At 42.9% G+C, this 20,245-nt stretch overlaps 1 protein-coding gene across 1 annotated transcript in view; it reads left to right on the top strand.

The window, feature by feature from the left end:
- The window catches only part of ntrk2a (neurotrophic tyrosine kinase, receptor, type 2a), a 240,298-nt gene that overhangs the window by 33,916 nt on the left and 186,137 nt on the right, over positions 1-20,245 (top strand). Inside the window, exons 4-7 of the mRNA XM_078567962.1 lie at positions 6,105-6,173; positions 9,086-9,243; positions 19,445-19,581; positions 20,071-20,206. Coding sequence (XP_078424088.1) covers positions 6,105-6,173; positions 9,086-9,243; positions 19,445-19,581; positions 20,071-20,206 — 500 coding nt within the window. The remainder of the gene's footprint in view (positions 1-6,104; positions 6,174-9,085; positions 9,244-19,444; positions 19,582-20,070; positions 20,207-20,245) is intronic.

A 20,245-nucleotide genomic window follows, 5' to 3' on the forward strand; every position in this document is an offset into this window, starting at 1 on the left:
CTAGATGTGGTATTTTGCAATGAGAAGGGAGTTAATTAATAAACTTGTTGTGCAGGGTCCTTCAGGGAACGGTGACCATAAAATGATAGAATTCTTCATTGGGGTTGAAAGTGAAGTAGTCCATCCAAAACTAGGGTCCTAAAGCTAAACAAAGGAAACTACATAGGTATCAGTGGTGAGTTAGCTACGGTAGATTGAGGAACTTCGTTAAAAGGCATGATGGTGGAAAGACAATGGCTAATATTTAAGGAATGAATGTATGCATTGCAACAGTTATAAATTCCTTTCTGGCACAAAAACACAAGAAAAGCAGCTCAACCATGGCTAACAAAAGAAATTAAGGATAGTATTAGATCCAAAGAGGAGTCATATACATTTACAAAAAAAAGTAGCAAGCCTGAGGATTGGGAGCAGTTCAGAATTCTGCACAGGAGGACCAAGAGATTGATTAAGAGGGGAAAAATAGAGAACGAGAGTAAACTTAAAAGGAACATAAAAGCGGACTGTAAAAGTTTCTATGGCCAGGATTTTCCCGTTGGCAAGCGGGGGGCAGGGCCCGCTCGCCAACGCATAAAATGATGCATGGTGACATTGGGCTACCCTCACCTGGTTTGGCCTGCCTGTTGAAGGGGTTTACCAGGTTGTGGCCCCTGTCGCATTCTAACAACTACTTGGAGCCACAGGTAAGAATTGGATGAAGGTGAGGACCATTACAGGATGAGCCACTCCAAAGAGCAAAGTGATCCCACCTGTGAGAGGTGTTACCCCTCCCTTTCACCCTTCTATGCAATACCTATCTAACAGTTGCCTAATGCAAGTTACACTGCTCTGATAGGTTCCATAGTGTATTACATCGATCTCATAGTTCATACTAGTCCAGATGCTGCTCTCCTTACCTCCCTGAGAACATATTGCAGGTGCTACAGTGTGGAAAGGAGGTGATGGATGAGAATGTTGGCATTACAAGTGCCCTTAGAACTTTAAAATGACAGCTGCGGCAGTGTGCATACTTGTGGGGTGAACCTTACCGGACACCATCATAGTACAGGCGTTAGCGCATGTGCAGTGAAAATCTGCAGCAGAATTCAGAGCACGAAGATGATGCATCAATCAGCATACAGCACAGCGGTGCCATTTTGGGGCTTAATACTCCAGTGAACACCACCTCTTAAACTTGCACAGTTGAACACGTGTTCGGCAACAGGAAGGAATCCCCAGCAATACCATTTGAAGGGAATACCAATGACTACAGGTTAATTGCTGATTGATTTTTTTTCTGGCTGTTGCTATGATTTTACAAGTATTCAGTGTTTTCTATAGTCGTTTTAAGTTGCAAAAGTCTACAGGGAGTGGTGTGGTAGGTACTTCAGAATGTTTTTCTGGCTTCAGGTTTCTGCTCAAAGCAGTTTTTCCCAAAAAAGGGCACTGTAGTTGGCATTCTCCATGCATGCAGCCTGATTTAGAGAATAAACAGAGGTCACACTGAGCAGGACAACCTGCTGGTAATGTGAGGAGGACGGTTAGAAGAATTCTCAGCAGGAGGCCATATCCTCCCAGGGTGTTCAGGGATCATTATGAACATCAGCAAGGAATAATGTGTGAGATGTGGCTGCTTCAGTAAGGACGCCCTCACTGATATCTGCTGCAGGCTGCAGGCAAAACTGTGACCTCAGAGCAGAGCAAGTACTGCATTGCCAGTGGCTGTGAAAGTGACCACAGTGATGAACTTTAATGCATCTGGATCCTTCCAGGCTGCTGGGATATTTGCAGCACCTCACAGTTTGCCACCCACTGACACACGCTAAGAGAGATAACTACATTTCATTCCCTCTTACTAGAGAGAAACAGGCAGAGAGACCACATGACCTCGTGAGGATTGCAAGCTTCCCAGTGCTGCAGGGTACCATTAATCACACGCACATTGCTCTGCAGTTGCAGATTGCTTATTCTGTCCCATACTGGAAATGAAAGGGATTCCATTCTCTGAACAGCAAGCTGATATATAACCAAATGCAGTGAATCAAGCAGGTCAATATCCAGTATCCTGACAACAGTAATGGTTCTTTCATTCTGCAGCTATATTTGTGCCACCAAGACAAAATAAAGGGTGGCTTCTGGACAACAAGGGTTATCTAATTATGCTATAGCTGATGACTCTGGTGCTCAATAGATGCACACGTGCACAGCATACGTACAGTGAAAGCCATGCTGTTTTACAAAATGTGATAGAGCAGACCAATGGTGTGCCGAAATACCATTTCCATTCCCTGGACTGCTTTGGAGGAACTCTGCAGAACACAGCAAAGCAGGTGTCAAGGTTTGAGGTAGTCTGCTGAAATCTGCACAATCTCAATATCATCAGGAGACAGCCCTCGCCACCAGTTCCATGGTGAGCAGCAAGCAGTTGTATTAAGAGGAGGAGTTGGAGGAAGACCAAGGGAAGAGGAATCCTAGACAGCCCTTATCTGACCAGGCGGTCTGTGAAGAATGCATCGAGTGTGATACCAGTAAATACAAATGCAATTCTCCCTTCACTATCTGTCCCACATCTTACTTTCCCTCTGTCACTGACCATCACAGTTACAATGATAAATATAAAAGCCACCATCAAGTGAATATTCCAAACCAAATTTATAAATAAAATCATGCAATATTTCATGTAACAGTCAACTAATCACTCTTGTGCATTCCCTTAGTATCTGACTTCTGTGTACCTTGGCATGTCCTAGAGCTCCTACGCAGTGCTACCCCAGTGGCTGCAGCATGGCTGGTAGAGTGTTGCTGACTTTCAATGGGGGAGACTGCAGATGGCCTTTGTGGACAATCTTGAGCAGCTTTGGTTCCTAGAAGGGCTGATTTTGAACTGCACCAGCTTAGCAGGTAGGGTGACAGGGGTGAGAGGACAAATGCTGTCTTGCTGAAAGAAAACAGCAGATTTGTGTTCCATGGGACCACCTCCATTCCTCCAGTGTGGTACCTCAACAATCCTAGTAATCTGAGGACAGATCGCCTGACTGCTATGACACCCTGCAAGACTCTGTGCACATTGTAATGCACAGCCTTGATGCAGCAGTCTCAGATTCCATGGTGGCAAGCTAGACTTACGTAATAGCAGCCTGAGCTTCCAGTACAGCACAAAATCATTTTGTGCTGCTATTTGTGCTGCAGTGGAAGTTGCAACATCAGCAACCAGATGCTGCATCATGGTTTTGTCCAGTTTGGCAAGTGGAATTATTCTCCACTTACATACTGGAAAGGATGGTCTCCCAAATTCTGCGCAAAGCCCTGTCTCAAGTTTGTGCTGGACTCCTCCATGTCCTTGACATTGACTGCAGGCGTTCTGCCAGGTTTCTCAATGTACTAAACATTTTGTTGTGCATACCCATCAGCATTCTTAAGTAGGCAGCTACATTGAATTGGTCATCTGAGCCCTCTGCAATGGAACCCATGTGCAACCTTGTCCTCTGTCAAGTTGGCACCTACACTATTCATGCCGCCTTCCCTGACTGTAGCCCATTTGTGCCTGGTGTTTCACCATGTTCAATCACCTGCACCAATCAGAGGGCTGTTAATGTGAAATCAAGTGATGGTACTATGTTTTCATCTTCAGTGTTCTTGCTATTCCTCCAATGCCTGGTCAGGCTGTCCAGGTTAGATGGGATTCCCATTGCTGACACATGGTCAGCTACAGCACTGATACCATCAAAGATGATGGTATCCTGGCGCCTAATTCTGTGGATATAGGACATCTCTCTTCCTTTCCACCTAATTCACCAAGGCCTTCAGTGCAGTGTCTGAAAATCTTAGAGTTTGTTCTCACTCCTGTTTTGCCATCCTCACTCTTTCTCGGGTCAGACTCCCAGAACCTATCCCAGGCACAAGGCTCCTCTCCTGTAAGAGGTTCATTCTAATTTTAAGTAGTACCAGCTGCTCACGATATTAGTCCCCTGCTGACATGCTGTGTCAATGAACAGTTCAGTAGCACTGGCTGGATGTAGAGATCATTCAAATGAGCTGGCATGATAAAGTTGGCATGGTATCACAGTATCACAGTATCTTTACAGTGCAGAAGGAGGCTATTCAGCCCATCGAGTCTGCACTGGCTCTCTGAAAGAGCAGTCCACCTAGACCCACTCCGCTGCCTTATCCCCATAACCTTGCACATTCTCCCTTTTCAGGTAGCAATGCAATTCAGTTTTGAATACCTCGATTGAACCTGCCTCCACCACCTTTTCGGGAAGTTTGTTCCAGACTCCAACCACAGTCTGGGTGGAAAATTTTTCCTCACATCACATTTACTCCTTTTGTCAATTATTTTGAATCTGTGCCCTCCAGTTCTTGAAGTTCTCTTGAGTGGGAACAGTTTCTCACTATTTTCCCTTTTATTCCATGACCTAGAATTTTGCTTACAAGTCTGTTGTTTGGCAATGCCTTTTGAAAAACCATTTACATCACATCAACAGCATTTCCTTTATCAACCTTCTCTGTTACCTCCTCAAAAAACTCCAGCAAGTTAGTTAAACATGATTTTCCCTTGATTAATCAATGCTGGCTTTCCTTAATTATCCTGCACTTGTCTAAGTGATTCTTGATTTTATCCTGTACTATAGTTTCCAGAAGTTTCCCTACCACTGAGGTCAAACCAACTGGCCCTTAGTTGCCAGCTTTATCTTTGCACCCCTTTTGGAACAAGGGTGTAACATTCACAGTTCTTCTATCCTCTGGCACCTCTCCTGTGTCTAAGGAAGACTGGAAGATTATCACTAGTACTTCTGCAAGCTCCACTCTCACTTCCTGCATTGCAATCAACAAGTGCAGGTTAATCACATGTCACAATCCCCTCACCTGTTTTCACGTGCTATCCTATTTAACCCCTATGTGTCTAGGCTGAGGTGATGTAGGTGCAAGAAAGTTCATGTGGAGCATTAACACAATGATATATTTGTTTCACTAAATGACGAGCTCCTATGCTGTAAACTTCTATGCAATTCACCTTAGCATACTCTGTTTCACTCAGTGCCATTGAAACCATGACATATTGTGATCAGATGCTTCTGAGGAAGCATCCAATATTATGGCTGGTCAGGAATTCATATATCTTAATGGTGCCATCAGGGGTCCGCTAGCCTTCCTTTGGGAAGAGAAACCTCTGCATATACCAACCATCTGCCAAAGCGAGGTCTGGTTAACTCTGTCTTCAGAAGTAGATGCAAGGTTCCTATCAGGAGAGCACCTCTGGTACAACCTAACCTGTCAGGCATCCCTTCATTAGCCTTCCTCTTCACAAGATACATTGTATAAAAAACATTCTCCTGGGACATCTGGCAAGTGGTCTAAAAAGGGAATGATGTCAGAGGTTCAGATGCCCTCTGATTGATTCCTGTCTACTGAGGAAATTTTGGCAAGCGCAGGAAGTCAGCGGCCCAGTCTCACTCATTTTCTGACCTTTGCATGCAGAGAACTGGATGTTCCCCAGCAGCAAAGATCAAGGAAACCCAGCTTTATATAACATCACTCGCACAGGTTTACAGTGCAAACAACATTCTCACAGATTATATTATGTGTATATCTCTCATAGCCTTTAACATCTACACCACACTTAAGTTATGTTGTGCATAAAACCACTCAAATATTATACCATGTTTAAAAGCACAATCAAGCTAAAATGTATACAATAACACTCTCAAAGGCTATATTTTGTATAATTCCTTTTTCATAGCATTTTCTTGCCTAGAACTACTTGAATGGGTGGTAGGGGCAGAAACCCTCATAACATTTAAAAAGTACTTGGACATGCACTTGAAGTGCCATGACCTTTAAGGCCTTGGATCAAGAGCTGGAAAGTGGGATTAGGCTGGATGGCTCCTTGTTGGCCAACAGGGACACGATGGGTGAAATGGCTTCCTTCCATGTTGTAAATTTCTATGATTCTATCATTCTATGTTATGTTACCTCATAAAAAACTGAATAGACATGCATTAAATCAGTGGACAGAAATATATGAACATGCTAAGTATAAATTTGATACTGTCAAAATACCCATGTTCAGTGAATGTTTGCATTATAACTAACTCTCACACAGCCTAGTTTTATTTCTATTCCAGAAACCTTGCTAATAATAGGTTTTCAAGCTTGTCCTGGAAGCCCTTTCGATACTTGGAACTGACCCATTTGTAAGTGGCATTTCATAAACATTTACAATATAATTAATGCAAAGGTTTCAAATGTACCAAAATCTTAACTGGGTTCTTAATACATTGACCGTGTGGAATTATTTAATGAATTGAAAGAGATGTATATTTACTGTTTTAATCACAATAACCTAGAAATTATGCATTGTGATATTGTCATAAGGAAATTTAATATATTGATTTGAAATTACTTTTGTCCAATATTTTAATGAGAGCATTGATCTGATCTGAAGAGATTAATGCTTCCGTTTGAACAACGGACAGATAATTAATTATATGAACATGTTAAGTATTAGTTTGATACTATCAATGTGCCTATGTTCAGCATGCAAACTCATTAGGTACACGTAGTAATTTAATTGCTCGGCTTATGTATAAGATGCAGGCTTTATAGTCAAAACTTTTTATTTGTTAGTCATGTTCTACTATGTAGTAGCTTTCTGTGTTTTAATCAGAAATGTCAGCTTTGAAAGCCTGTATTTCTCTGGTCAAATCATAACAGAAAGCAGAATTACTCTTGAGAGTAAGTGTTAAATAATGTTGTGGATGTTATGAATAGAACAAATACCTTAATAATTAAGGTTTCCCCATTTAATTTTAATAATTTTAACATTACCCCACAGAGTATTGAAGTAAACAGATCAGCAATGATAGTCTGCTGATTTTAGATTATTCAATATATTCTTAAATTTCCATGTAAGTTTGATACCATAATTTTTTAATTACTTAATTTGTCTTGTATATTGCTGTAGCTGCCAATTTTAAACATGTAACAATATACATTTAAAATAGCCAGTTTTGAAAGGTAAACCATTACTTTCTAGAAATTATTTTGTGATTAGAAAACATCTAATCAATGAAATTAATTGTGTCAGGATGAAGATTTTCATTTTATGCTGCTGTTTTGCTGGGACAAAATTAATTTAAAATAAAGTTTTAAAACAACTTCAAAAGGCTTTTTAATTTGATATCACAGAATTGTGTTAGAAAGATGTAAATAAAAAGAAGCCCATTTGATTTAATACACTTTAATACTCCTCTACAATTATTTTGATGCAGGGATCACAGCTACATCTCTGAGTATGATGTAACATTAACATAGTTCCAGTGAATACCCAGTTATAGATGACATTTTACAAATTATTTATGCAGGAGAATCTAAAAACATACCAATTTAAGGAAACAACTAAGTTTGGAGTAATTTATAACACTCATACAAGTAATCTCATTCTACTTATTTTCATTTTGAAGATTTTATCTCTTCCTTACACTTTTGACTCTGTTCTGATTACATTGTAGACATTGTTCACTTAACAATGAATGAGAATGTACATATCTCTCCTGGGCTTTGGCATTTAAACACTTAGTTTTTGTATCAAGCAGAGATTAGCATTTGATCTGCCTCCGATAGGCTAAAGTAGCCGTAGTTGAGTCCATTACTGGCATTAGGTTTGGCATTTTCTCCATTTTTTTCTAATTAAATGTAATACAGCTTTTTCTTGCTGTTACTGATCCTATCTAATATTTCAACAGCAGGTTTTATGCTGGCATGTGAAAGGTTCTATGGTTGAGTTGAACTCAGCGTCCATTGTCGGATTTAGTGGCTCTTGGCCAATCAGAATCCTTTGTAGTGCCTGGTCATAATCTAATAAAACTAATATTATTTGATTTTCTGCATATGCAATTTAAGAGCTAATCAATGAAGCATTTTTACACTCAGTATGTTTCTCACATACAACAGTAACACAATAGATGCTAAAATGAATCAACATTTGTTTTTAATAAGGGTGATTCAAGTGTATTTGTGACCTGGCCTTAAGGGATTTGAGCAGTAATGGAGATGTAGGGTCACTATGGGCTGTAATTGAGGATAGAAAGCTTGACTGAAGGATGAGCCTGCAGGTTGAATCTTTCAGTAGAACTGTTACCATCACTTAAAATTTTCTGTAACTACAGGGCCAATTTCATCCTGCCTGCTTGGTGGAAATCAGATACAGGCAGTTAAAATGGCTGCAGTGATATACCTGTATCAATTCTGCTGTCTTCCCGCATGTTAAAATCTCAACATGATTTTTTGAGCAGTAGAGAGAGATACTCTCAAGAAGATAGCAACGTCTCTCTTTAGATATGCATATCAGTGCTGGGTGACATTACCAGAGTCTGACTTGAATTTTAATCCAAGATCTATGCAAGAGTGTTCCTTGGGGCCCCAACAAGAAACCTTGGGTGTCCTTTGCTCTGGGGTCCCTATTCCCCAACGCATTAGCCTCTTGGCACCCCTTCCATACCACTTACTTGCGTGTTGGGGACAATTTCTATGGTAACTTGGTGGAGGCTGCCTGCCATCCAAAATTCTGCTCCCACTTGTCTGCCAACAAGCCTGGCACTAACCACTGTGATTAGGCAGAAGATTGATAAGGCCTGTGCACTGCCCCTGCCTGCACAACTCACAGCTGAGATTAAAGAAAGATTAAAGGTTGATTATTGCACCTCAATTTTCTATATTTTTTAAAAGTTCATACAATTTTGCTAGCCTTTTAGCTCTCTAGCTTCCTACATAGCTGTGAAGAAATCAGCTCAGTGCAGTTGAGAAGGAACAACAGCATAAACTGACCACTTTATTAAAGTTGCCCATCACTGTGCTTTTGAATTTTGTTCCAAACATAATCATTTAGGAAGAAGTATCATGGAGTAATACTCCTACTATTTATTACCTTAGACCTGACTAAGCTACCTGGGACATGGTTTCTAACACGATTTACTTTGTTTTGACTGGCTATACTTGAAAACTGAGAAGACCCTTGTAAGCTATCTGAAGGAAAACTAATCACATATATAATACTGTGTTGCTGGGTGATGTTAATGTACATGTAAAATGTTTTTATTTCCTCTAGGATCTTAACAGAAAACCCATTCCTGTGCTCTTGTGGCATTGCATGGATCCAGTTGTGGCAGGAAAATAACCTGGCCACCCTAGAGGTTCAGAACCTGACATGTCGAGGCGAGAATGACTGGAGGATAATGCTGCCATATATGAGGATTCCAGACTGTGGTACTGTCATTTTTCCCAAAAGCAATGTAGATGAATGTTTCCCTTCAGGTGATATTTAAAGGGCCTGATGAATAGACAAGAAGGAGCCGGAATAAGTTAAGAATTATTAAGGGTTTAACAGGTAGAACATATGTCTGAAATACCCAGAGATTTTTAAGTATCTTGTACAGATTCCCTGCCCTCACTGTCATTTATGAATGCCATCAGTAATTTGCCCTTATTGATTGCTGAACATTTAATAATTTTAGGTTGCAATTGCCATTTATTTTACTGCCATGTTAATGATTTAATTACCTTTTCAATGTTAGTACTCAAAATACTGATGGCAATGAAGAATAAATGGAGCATTAATTCTGATCAGACCTTAAAATATAACTAGGGGTCACTATGCGAATTTAGTAAGGCCATTGCTATTGGATACAGAGTCTTGTGTTATTAAGTTTTGAGACCTATGCTGTAAGATATAGAGTCCAATGTTGTTGGGTACAGAGCCCTATGTTAAAGGGTGCAGAGTCCTATGTTATTGGGTACAGTGCCTTATGTTAAAGGGCACAGAGCCTTCTGTTATTAGGTACAGAGTGTTATGCTATAGGGTGCAGGCCCCTTGTAATGGGTACAGAGACTGATGTTATTGGGTGCAGAGTCCAATGTTCTAGGGTGCAGTGTCCTATATTATGAGATGCAGAGTCCTCTGTTGTTGGATACAGAGCCCTGTGTTATTGGGTACAGAGTTCTCTGTTGTTGGATACAAGGTCTGTGTTATTGGATACAAAGCCCTCTGTTGTTGGATACAGATCCCTATGAAATCATTAGGTTGTTTAGAATTAATTCTACTGAAGCAAATAAATTACTTAATTTGTAGAAATGAGTAAAAACCAGTTGGAATGGTGGGAAACTAATACAACAATATGAACACAGGGCTGAGAGAGAAAGAAATTAAACTAAAAATGTACCTCTCTTTCTAACTTTAATGGCTGTAATGGTGGCTACACTGGCCGGAAAGCTGGGGGTAACCTTGTTGCGTCCATTTTCAGAAGCCCCAATGAAATTCAATAACAATAACAATAGGAAATTCAATAACGTCCTGCTGTCGGTGCTTCCGCCCTTTTCAGAACAGATGACCCCCTTCCAAGAGCTGCTAGCCCATCAGAGGGCTGGCAGCTTTTCAGTGCCACCAGCGCCATCAAGAGTGGTGGCCAATGTTGATGTTGCAGTAGGTCCAGGTCAGCGACAGCGGAGGCTGCTCAGGGAATTAAGGAGAGCTTGTGGGCCTTGCCAGGGCCACTCATGAAGGTGAGGAGGTGGTGTTGGTGTGAAGGGGAAGGGGAGGTCTTGCAGTAGGGGCACCTCTTGCCACCGGGGGCCGTCCGTGAGCCACAGGATGCCAGATCTGGAGGGCCCTCCCCTACTGAGCCCTTTGGGAGTCTGCCAATCTTTGCTGGTCACTCAAGGGCCTCAGTTGCCCTTCGGACAGGAAGGCCGTCCTCAACCTTCCCATCCCATACTACATCGGTAGGGAGCTAGAAAGGTGATAGGCACTCCAACGTCTGCCTTCCTTCCTGATTTTACAGCACTCCCTTGGTCCCTAGCCCACTTCCATAGGTGGGATTTAATTCAGCTCTATCTGTTACCGTCCAGGCCATGAATTGAAAGTTACCCCTTGTTACCCTATGAAAGCATTGCAGGGCATGGACAAAGGTTAAATACTAAAGGCTGCAAATTAAGGAATAGCAGAACATATAAAAAACACAACAAAACCAGCTATGGAAGCTCTATTAATCATAATTGAAAGGTTTCATTTAAATAATGCTGCAGCCGACTGCCTGATTGACAACCAGACTAGCAGGAAGAAGCACAAACGAGCAGCAGGAGACTGCAGTTGGGGACCGGTGAGATAGTCTCCAGCAGTAGTATGGGGGGAAGCAGCTTTGGGCCAAGGTCAGTCTAGGGCTGGGGTGGGGGTGGTTCTGAGAGGATGGTGCTCAGGAGAATTCTGAGATCTGGGCTGGGGGCAGGTTTGCTGCAATTGTGGAGGGGAGGGGGGTTAGCCCTATTCCAGGGATGCCCGAGGCTGCCTTGTGAGGTCCCTCCTGGCCCATAAAAAAAATATGAGAAGTAAATTTCTAATTTCTGGGCCTCTTCTTGCCCAGGATCTGCTCCTGACAGGTTTTGCCAACTCTCCCGCCTCCCCACACAGGCCTTTGTTTGTAATTGCTGATCAGACCCTGATGACATCATCGCACCCAATCTGCATATTTTAAACAGGATCCCCTTCCTTCATTCTTAATCCCACTTGCCTGCTTAAAAGAGCAGGTTAATATAGGGACATGGCAGGAATTGGAAGTGGTGGGTATTTTAACTGTCTCCCCTGTCTGGTTTCTGTCAGGTTGGGGCAGTTAAAATACATTTTGGTTACTGAGATCTTGAACACAATTATGACTCAATTAAATTTAAAGTCATCTGCCAGCTCCAACTGTTAAGAGCATTTGCTACCTTTCTTTGCTTAAATATCGTCGACATACTGGTAGTAAACAAACATTGAGGTATTTACTAAAGGAATTTTATGTACTTTAGAAATGATCTGCTTACTGATAGAAGCCAGGTGCTTTGGAATGACTTATTTACTGCATCAAATCAATTGCAAACTTTAAAATGGACCACTTGACTAGTACAGCATGTCAGAATGCCAGCGCATACTGCAGCAGAGCGCGAAGTCCTGGCTTCATGCCTAATATACTTCAAACAGACAGGTCCCGACATTTTCCATGGGTCAAAAACAGCTGTCATTTGGGGGTCACATATTTCTCCACAGGGAATCATAACAATGGGAGTAGACCATTTAATCCTAGAGCCCAGTCCACCACTCAATTAGATCATGACTGATCTGAACCATAACTTCATTTACCTGCCTCTTCCCTATATTCCTGATACCTTTACCTAACAAAAATAACTGTCAAATTCTATGGATAAAACTGGACCACATGCCATTCATAGTGAATCCAATACAGCTACAGGTAGAATTTGTGCTTCCTACAAGAAATGATGTTCTTCACCCACACTTGTTATATACCTGTAAAGCTCAAACATGCAGGTGGGCACCTGAGACATCGGGTGGGATTTTCCAGCTCCACTCGCTGTGGGGGTCGTCCGGTTCCGCCGAAAGTCAATGGGCTTTTGGCTGGCCCACCGCATCCCCTGCAGCGGGTCCCACCATGGCGGGACTGGAAAATTCCAGCCATTATGTTCTCTGGATACTTGTTTATTCTGGCAAGTAACCAAGTGCCATTTGTCCATCTCCCTTCTCACGTAATTGCTGGGAGGTACAGAAGCCACACGGCGTTTCAATAGTAAGGAAGACACTTTTTTGACAAAAACTTTAGCTTATGAACAACATCAGAGAGACTGGCAGGAAATTGAAATTGAGGCCACGATCAGAACATCTTGTTCAATGGTGGATCCAGCTCAAAGGGCCAAATGGCCCACTTCTGCTTCTATTTTTTTATGTTTTTATGTTCATAAGGGATCAACTTTGGTCTTTAAATAAATTAGTGGCACTGGTGTGGAAACTCATTTCACCATCAGCAAGTGTAGGAAAATCACCGGCACACTGCCCACAGTTCTCTGAGGTGTGCTGCTGGTGAGCAAGATTGCTTGTTGGTGTATGATTAGAAAATTGCCGGTAATAGCTTATTCATCCAAGTTAAAAATTACTGGAGGATCTCTGAAGACTTGTCCTGCTCAAGAGAAGATTAACATTTGTAGGTGGAATACTGAATTTATTAGGAGTCACAAGCTGACAGATCTGAGCACTTGTAATACTATATTTGTAACCTCAGGACCTTCAACCTTTGCCAGATTGAGTCCTCCATCAAATAAGCTTAATGTTAAAAATGTAATGAATGAATCAGAATAACCTCACTCATACTTAACTTGATGTCAAGCTTTTGCAGGTTGCATCAGTGCTTTTCATGCGACTAACATTGTCAATCATTTAACAAAGAACAGCTAATTACTCATTGAGACCATATATGAGGTTGATTTTTTAATTTTTGTAACTGAGTAATTAGAAATTCTGAGATGCTAAAGTCAGCTGGACTCCACTGTATTTCCATTTTGGGGGTGTTTATTTGAGCTGTGTACCAGAGATGACAAATTAACAGTATGAACCTAACATTCCTGCATTTGTTCCTGTTACTGTTCTACAGAATCTCAGGGCTGGATTTTCCAGATGTAGAATATTTTGGCATTCAGAATCTTTCACAAGTCCATAGCTTGGCCGTCAGAGCACCGCACAATCCATGTTAATTTTCCAGAAGGTGACCAATTAGCAGGCCACCTCTGGGTTCGCTATCCAATTAGGCGGAGGAGGAGGGAGGACAAATCAACACAACAGCTTTCATAGTGAAAGGAGGGCAGCACAAAATGGCTGTGAGAAAAGGCTGAAGGAGCTGGAACCCATCTATGCACTCTGACTGTCTGAGCAGTCTCCAGGACCTGTTCTTACAATTGCAAGCCTCTGCTTGAGGATTGCCATTAATCTTCTTTTCATGCCACTCTAACCTTTCGCTGTGCAGCCGCTTCCATTGAATGGCATGGAGCCCGTGCAACGCTATCAAAATTGTATTGTCCCTCAGAAGCTTGCTACTAATTGCTCATTTAACAAGCCTAATTGCCTTCCTGCTGCTCATGTGTCAGTTGCCAACGCCACACTGAAGGCACTTTCAGGAGCGACGGCAAGAGGCGGAAACACATCAGGGGACCAGCAAGGTGCATTTTTCTCTGGCTTTGCTCATTCCCCCACTTCCAAATCTCCTGCTCCAAAGCCCTAATAAAACTGCCCCCTTAGAAACTACAGCTCGGAAGCATATAGTCACCTAAAAGAACTGCAACTACCGGAAATCTAGGGCAGGATTTTGAGGTCGTCAGGCAGGGGCGGTGGGCGGGCCCAGAAGTGGCCAGGAAACGGCCTGCCACCCACAATCGGCCCTTGACCGCGATTTCAGACTGGCTGGCCGTTAATTGGCCAGCAGTGTGCAACGCACAATGAAAGGCTCAGCGCTGCCGGGGTGGGGGCGGGAGGAGAGCGAGTGCTGAAGCTAGCGTGGGCGCAGGGGAGCGTGCAACAACAGCACCCTAAAGGCAGACAGGAGGGAGCTGAGGAATTTAAAACCATGAAATAAAGTTTTGAAAATGCAGACAAAAATTTCCACGCATCAGACTCACTCACATGAAAACATAGATTATAAAAATTCTGTCCAAACATTTTTACTTCTTTTAAATTAATATCAGAAACCTCACCCCGCCCTTGGATGAGGTTTCCTGAAAAATGCAAAGGCCACCTGGCTGATTCGCCTGCCTGCCAACCGTAACATTGGATGGGCAGCAAAAAATTGCAGTTAATTACTACACTGATGGCTTTAATAGGCCTCTTAATTGTCGGTGGGTGCACTGCCGACTCTTGCGCGTGCCCGCCGACTGAAATTTCGCACGCTATTCCATGCTTGGGCGTGTCAGACGTGCACCCAACCACACCGAGCGAAAAGTCCTGCCCACGGGAATTCTTGCAAAACATAGTAGATTTGAAAAGAGAAAATACAGATTAATGTGTAGAACTTCATTGCAACTTAATTTTTAATTATAATGATTATGTTGCTTGCAAATACATCAACAGGGGCGGGGCCCGCTCGCCGATGCATAAAATGACGCAGGATGACATCGGACTGAACTCCCGATGTCACCCCTTGAAATTTCCACTTTCAGGTCGACAGGGGCACAGCTGAGTCAGCTGTGCGCCTGCCGACCTGTCAACGACCTATCGAGGCCATTAATAAACCAATTTAGGTAATTAACAGGGCTGCCCATCCAACCTTAGGTTGGGCGGGATGAGGTTTCATGAAGGCTTTTAAAAATTTAATAAATGTTTGATTTAAAGTGATGGACATGTCCCAACTCATGTGACAGTTTCTCGTGAGGGGGCATGTCAGGGAAATTTTGTTTTTGTACCTTTACCATTTTTAAATTTGGAGCCGATCTCCCTGAGGCAGCACTTAGCCTCAGGGAGATGAGTGCGCTCTTTCGTGCGCATGCGCGAAAGAGCACACTTCCGGCTGAGGGAATCCCCCCCTGCCCGCACAGGGAGTGCTATGCGCTCCCTGGCGGATGTCACGCTGGGCAGGCCTTAATTGCCCCCCCCATGTAAAATGGTGGCGTGCCCCTGATCGGGGGCGCCGATTGGAGATGCACCTGTCCGCGCCCGCTCCTGCACAATGGGGGGAAAATTTTCCCAACATGTTTAGGTGAAATCTCGAAGATTTCTATTACTGGTTTCTCTTTTTTGACAAAAGTGATTAATTGCCATTTTGTGATTGTTGTTTAACACCAGACAACAAATGGCGGGAGTCTAAAATTTTAAAAGTGCATTTTCATTTAATGCAATTCTGTCAAAGGGAAAATAAGAGGAACTACCAATCATAATGTACCTTTATTACTAATAATAATGTTTCTTTCACACTTCCAAGTAGCTACTGAAATGCGCAACCAGTCTCAAGTTTTGTTGTTCAGTTGTGAATGACCAATAGTTGTTCAAAATGGTGAAGCATGAAAAGTGATATTCATGCAGAATGCTCTACAAGTGCCTTTTTAAACATAAAATAAAATGGCCCAACTGTGACTCACATCAGGGATTAAAGAGCGTATTAGATCAAAGGAAGAGTCTAATAATGTTGCCAAGAAGATTAGTAATCGTGAGGTTCGGGAGGATTTTAGAATTCAGCAAAGGAGCACCAAGAAATTGATCATGAAAGAGAAAAGAAAATATGAGAGTAGACTAGCAAGAGTCATTAAAAACAAATTGTAAATATTTCTATAGGTGTCTACTTAGGATAAGATTAGTGAAAGTCAACATGGGCCCATTAGAGGCATAGAATGAGATTATAATGAAGAATAAGGAAATGCCAGAGACTTTACACAAGTACTTTGTACCTGTCTTCACAGTAGAACACATAAGAAATGTTCTGAAAATAATGCGGAACCAAGGCTGAATTTTATGCTGATCGGGTGGGTGCGCGCCTGACCTGATCGGGCGTGAAATTACGTGAGATGACGTCTGGCAAGCGCCCCAAAGTCATCCCACACTCGCACGACATTTCGGTAAGCGGGTGCACACAAAAGTCAGAAGCGCACCCGCTGACAGGGCAATTAAACCTATCAACAGCGTAATTGTCTGTCATTTTATATAGCCTGTACAAACTTACGGTTGGCGGATGGGTTAACTGGTCAGGCGTCCTTTACATTTTACAGCAAGCCTCATCCAAGGGTGGGATGAGGTTTCTGTTCTTAAATAAAATAAAAATAGAAATCTGTGGACAGCATTTTTATAATCTATATGTTCAGGTCCCTGGTTGTGATGCTTGGATATTTTTTCCCTGATTTTAAAAGCTTTACTTCCTGAGTTTCGGGTCTTCAGCTCTCTGAGGCAGCTCCCTGTCTTCAGGGAGCTTTCTGTCAGCGCTTGCCTGAGCCTGCGTTGACGTCATCGCCCACCCTCCACCTGCCCCCACCCCGGCGGCACTGAGCTTTTCAGTGCATGCTTAACGCTGGCTGGCTGTTAATTGGCCAGCCAGCGTGAAATCGTGGTCGGGGGCTGATTGCAGTCAGCGGTCCGTTTCCCAACTGCTCCTGGGCCCGCCGATTGCACCCGCCTGCTGAGCTGAAAATTCAGGCCCAAGGGTCTAGTGAGAATGACAAACTTAAAGGGATCTGTAATAGCAAATAAATAGACTGGAGAAATTAATGGGAGTAAGAGGCGACAAGTTCACTGGATCTGATGACCTGCATCCTAGGGTGGAATTTTACTTTGGCGGGATTTTATGGCCCTGCTGAAGACTTTTGAATGGCTTGCCACATTTTATGTCCCTGCCCCCACAACACGGGGCTGTTAAATTCCACCCCAGAGTTTTAAAAGAGGTAACTGCAGATATAATGGATGCATTGGATTTTATCTTCCAGAACTCCTTAGATTCTAGAACAGTTCCCAAGGATTGGAAGGTAGCAATCATAACCCAGGTATTTTAAAAAAGGAGAAAGAGAGACATTATAGGCTAGCAGCAGTAGTAGGCAAAGTACTAGAATCTTTTATTAGGGATGTGCTAATGTGATTAAGTAGAATCAACATGGATTTATGAAAGGGTAGTAATGCATGATAAATCCGTTAGAGCTTTTTGAGGATATAACTGCCCCCCACCACCCCGACGGAAAAGTTGGTCATCAGCTCGCCCACCGAAAACTCAGCTATCTCGCAGTCCCCAAGGAAGAAGATTAATGGAGCTTGAGCTTAAAGATAAGCCTGTGATTTTCAACAGACCTGGATGGCAGACTCCAGTGAGGGGGGATGGGTGGGTGGGTGGGGCAGAGGTGGTGCATGTGTGAGAGGCCAGGGAGGGTGTGGGGGTTAAAGGAGGGTGGGGGGTATGATCTTGGGGGCTGGGTGGGGTGCCTCTGATGTGTACAAGGGGCCCTCCAAAGGAGATATCCCTCTTCCTGCCCGAAAATAGTCTGCGCAGTGAAAGCTGCCAGGCTGCCTGCCTTGCCTCTGCCTTCCACTGCTGACATAAAATCAGGCCCTTAAGTGCTCATTAATTGGCCACTTAAGGGTCCCAGTGGGCCTAAGGGTGGGCAGGCTGCCTGGTACCTTCCCCACCCACCATAATGTGGGAGACAGGTCAGTGGGTGGGAAGGTGGTGGGAATGCCACCCGCTTTATTTTACGAGCTCTTCCGCCTTCAAATAACCGAAAGGGGTCCATGAAATCCAATCTGTAGTATATTTAGATTTTCAAAAAGCATTCAATAAGGTGCCACACAAAAGATTATTATGTAAATTTAGGATTTATAGTGTTGGGGGTAAGTTTTAGCATGGATTGAGGGTTGGTTAATGGGCAGAAAACAGGAATAGATGAGACATTTTTGTGTTGGCATGCTGTAAAATAGCACTGCACCACAAGAATCAGTACCTAGCTTCAGTTATTTACAATCTATTAAAATGAGTTAGATGATGAGACTGAACGTAATGTATACAAGTTTGCTAACAATGCAAAGTTTGGTAGGAAAGTAAGCGACGAGGACGATGCAAAGAGGCTGCAAAGGGACATAGAGAAGTTGGGTACCACATAAAGTGAGCAATTGACTGAAATAAGGAATAATTGGTTAAATTAACAATCAGATATCTGATTGACCAAACACGAACAAATCAAAGGCACTTTGATTCCTTCCATAGCTGCTAATGTAATCTGGAGAAAATTAAACAATAAAATTCTATTGACCTGAAATGTTGACTCTTTCTTTTTCCATGCCTTGCTGGCTGAGTGTTTCAAGTATTGGAACAATTGAATAGCTCTTCCAAAGAGCTGGGTGGTCTCCTTCCGTACTGTATTATTATAGCATTCTAAATCTAGGGCGGAATTTTTTGCTTGGCGATCTGCTCGAGCATGAAAGAGCACTTGATGACGTCGGGCGAGCATCCCAACATCATCGCACACTCGCGCGATACTTCAGTTGGCGGCTGTGTGCGAGAGTCAGCAGCGTGCCTGACGACAATCAAGAGGCCTATTAAGGCCATTAACATAGTAATCGATGTTGATTTTTCATCGCCCGTCCAATGTTATGGTTAGCAGGCAGGCAAATCAGACAGGTGGCCTTTGCCTTTTTGAGGAGACCTCATCCAAGGCCGGGATGAGGTTTCTGACATTAATTTAAAAAAAGATAAAAATGTTTGGACAGAATTTACATCAGCCATATGTTCAGGTGACTGATCCTGATGCATGGACATTTTTTTCAGCATTTGAAATCCTTTATTTATGGCTTTTGAATTCTTCAGCTCCTTGAAGCAGCTCTCTGCCTTTAGAGAGCTTTCTATGAGCGCTCTCCCACGCCCACGCTGACTTCAGCACACGCCCTCCTCCCACCTCACCCCGGCAGCGCTGAGCATTTCAGTGCGCCTTTCATGGTGGCTGGCCGTTAATTGGCCAACCAACGTGATATCGTGGTCAGGGGCCGATCACGGGCGGTGGCCCATTTCCCAGCCAATCCCAGACCCGCTAACTGCACCTGCACGCCAAACTCAAAATCCTGCCCCTAAAGGCATTTACATAGATGCAATTATCTATAAAGTATTTTTCATGTATTTCCTCTTTCTTTGTTTCACAGAGTTGCCTAAGGCTTCTGTAAACATTACTAATGTTACCGTGATTGAAGGGGGAGAAGTTGCAATCGAGTGCACTGCTGTAGGCCATCCAATTCCCACTATGGACTGGCAAGAACACATCCTCTACTCGATTTATCAGGTTTGACTGCGATGCCTTCAAAATTCAAAATTTCTGGCACAACTCGCCATTTTAATGTGTTATGCTAAGAATACAAAAATAATGGTGGGTGGCGGGGGGCGGGGGGGTCAATGGTGGGAAAGGTGTAATTTAGCAGACAATCATCTATGCTCTGTTCAGCTCCCATTTGGGATTCTCCATCTACTATTTCTTTCCTCTCTGATTTTCTCCTCCTTAACCACTTCTCTGCTAAAAATAAGGCCATTTTCTGGGGCACAGTTCTATCTCTGGGCACAGAGTTGGAGAGTGAACCATCCCAGCAGTACTTCTTCCAGTCTGCTAATAAGGCCACCTTTACATTGGCCAATGGAAAGTCATATCCCAGACATGTAGCTCACATCTTTCACGGGCAGCGGTCAGTAATGGTTAACACTAGTTGGAATAGGAAGGTATCGGTTTAAAAGGCTTAAAATAATTTAGTGAGTGACATCATATTATTTCTCTTCATAGTCGGCAGAAACTTCCAGACCACCAGTAATATTAAAGCTCAGCAACATTTCTGGTGATGACAATGGGCAGCAACTTATCTGCACAGCAGAGAATATTGTGGGAGAATCAAGAGTTTTTGTCAATCTGACTGTGCTCTGTAAGTATACATGGTATTCCTATCACATTTTATCCTTGC

This window comes from Cetorhinus maximus, chromosome 2, assembly GCF_964194155.1.
Source record: "Cetorhinus maximus chromosome 2, sCetMax3.hap1.1, whole genome shotgun sequence".
NCBI lineage: Eukaryota > Metazoa > Chordata > Chondrichthyes > Lamniformes > Cetorhinidae > Cetorhinus > Cetorhinus maximus.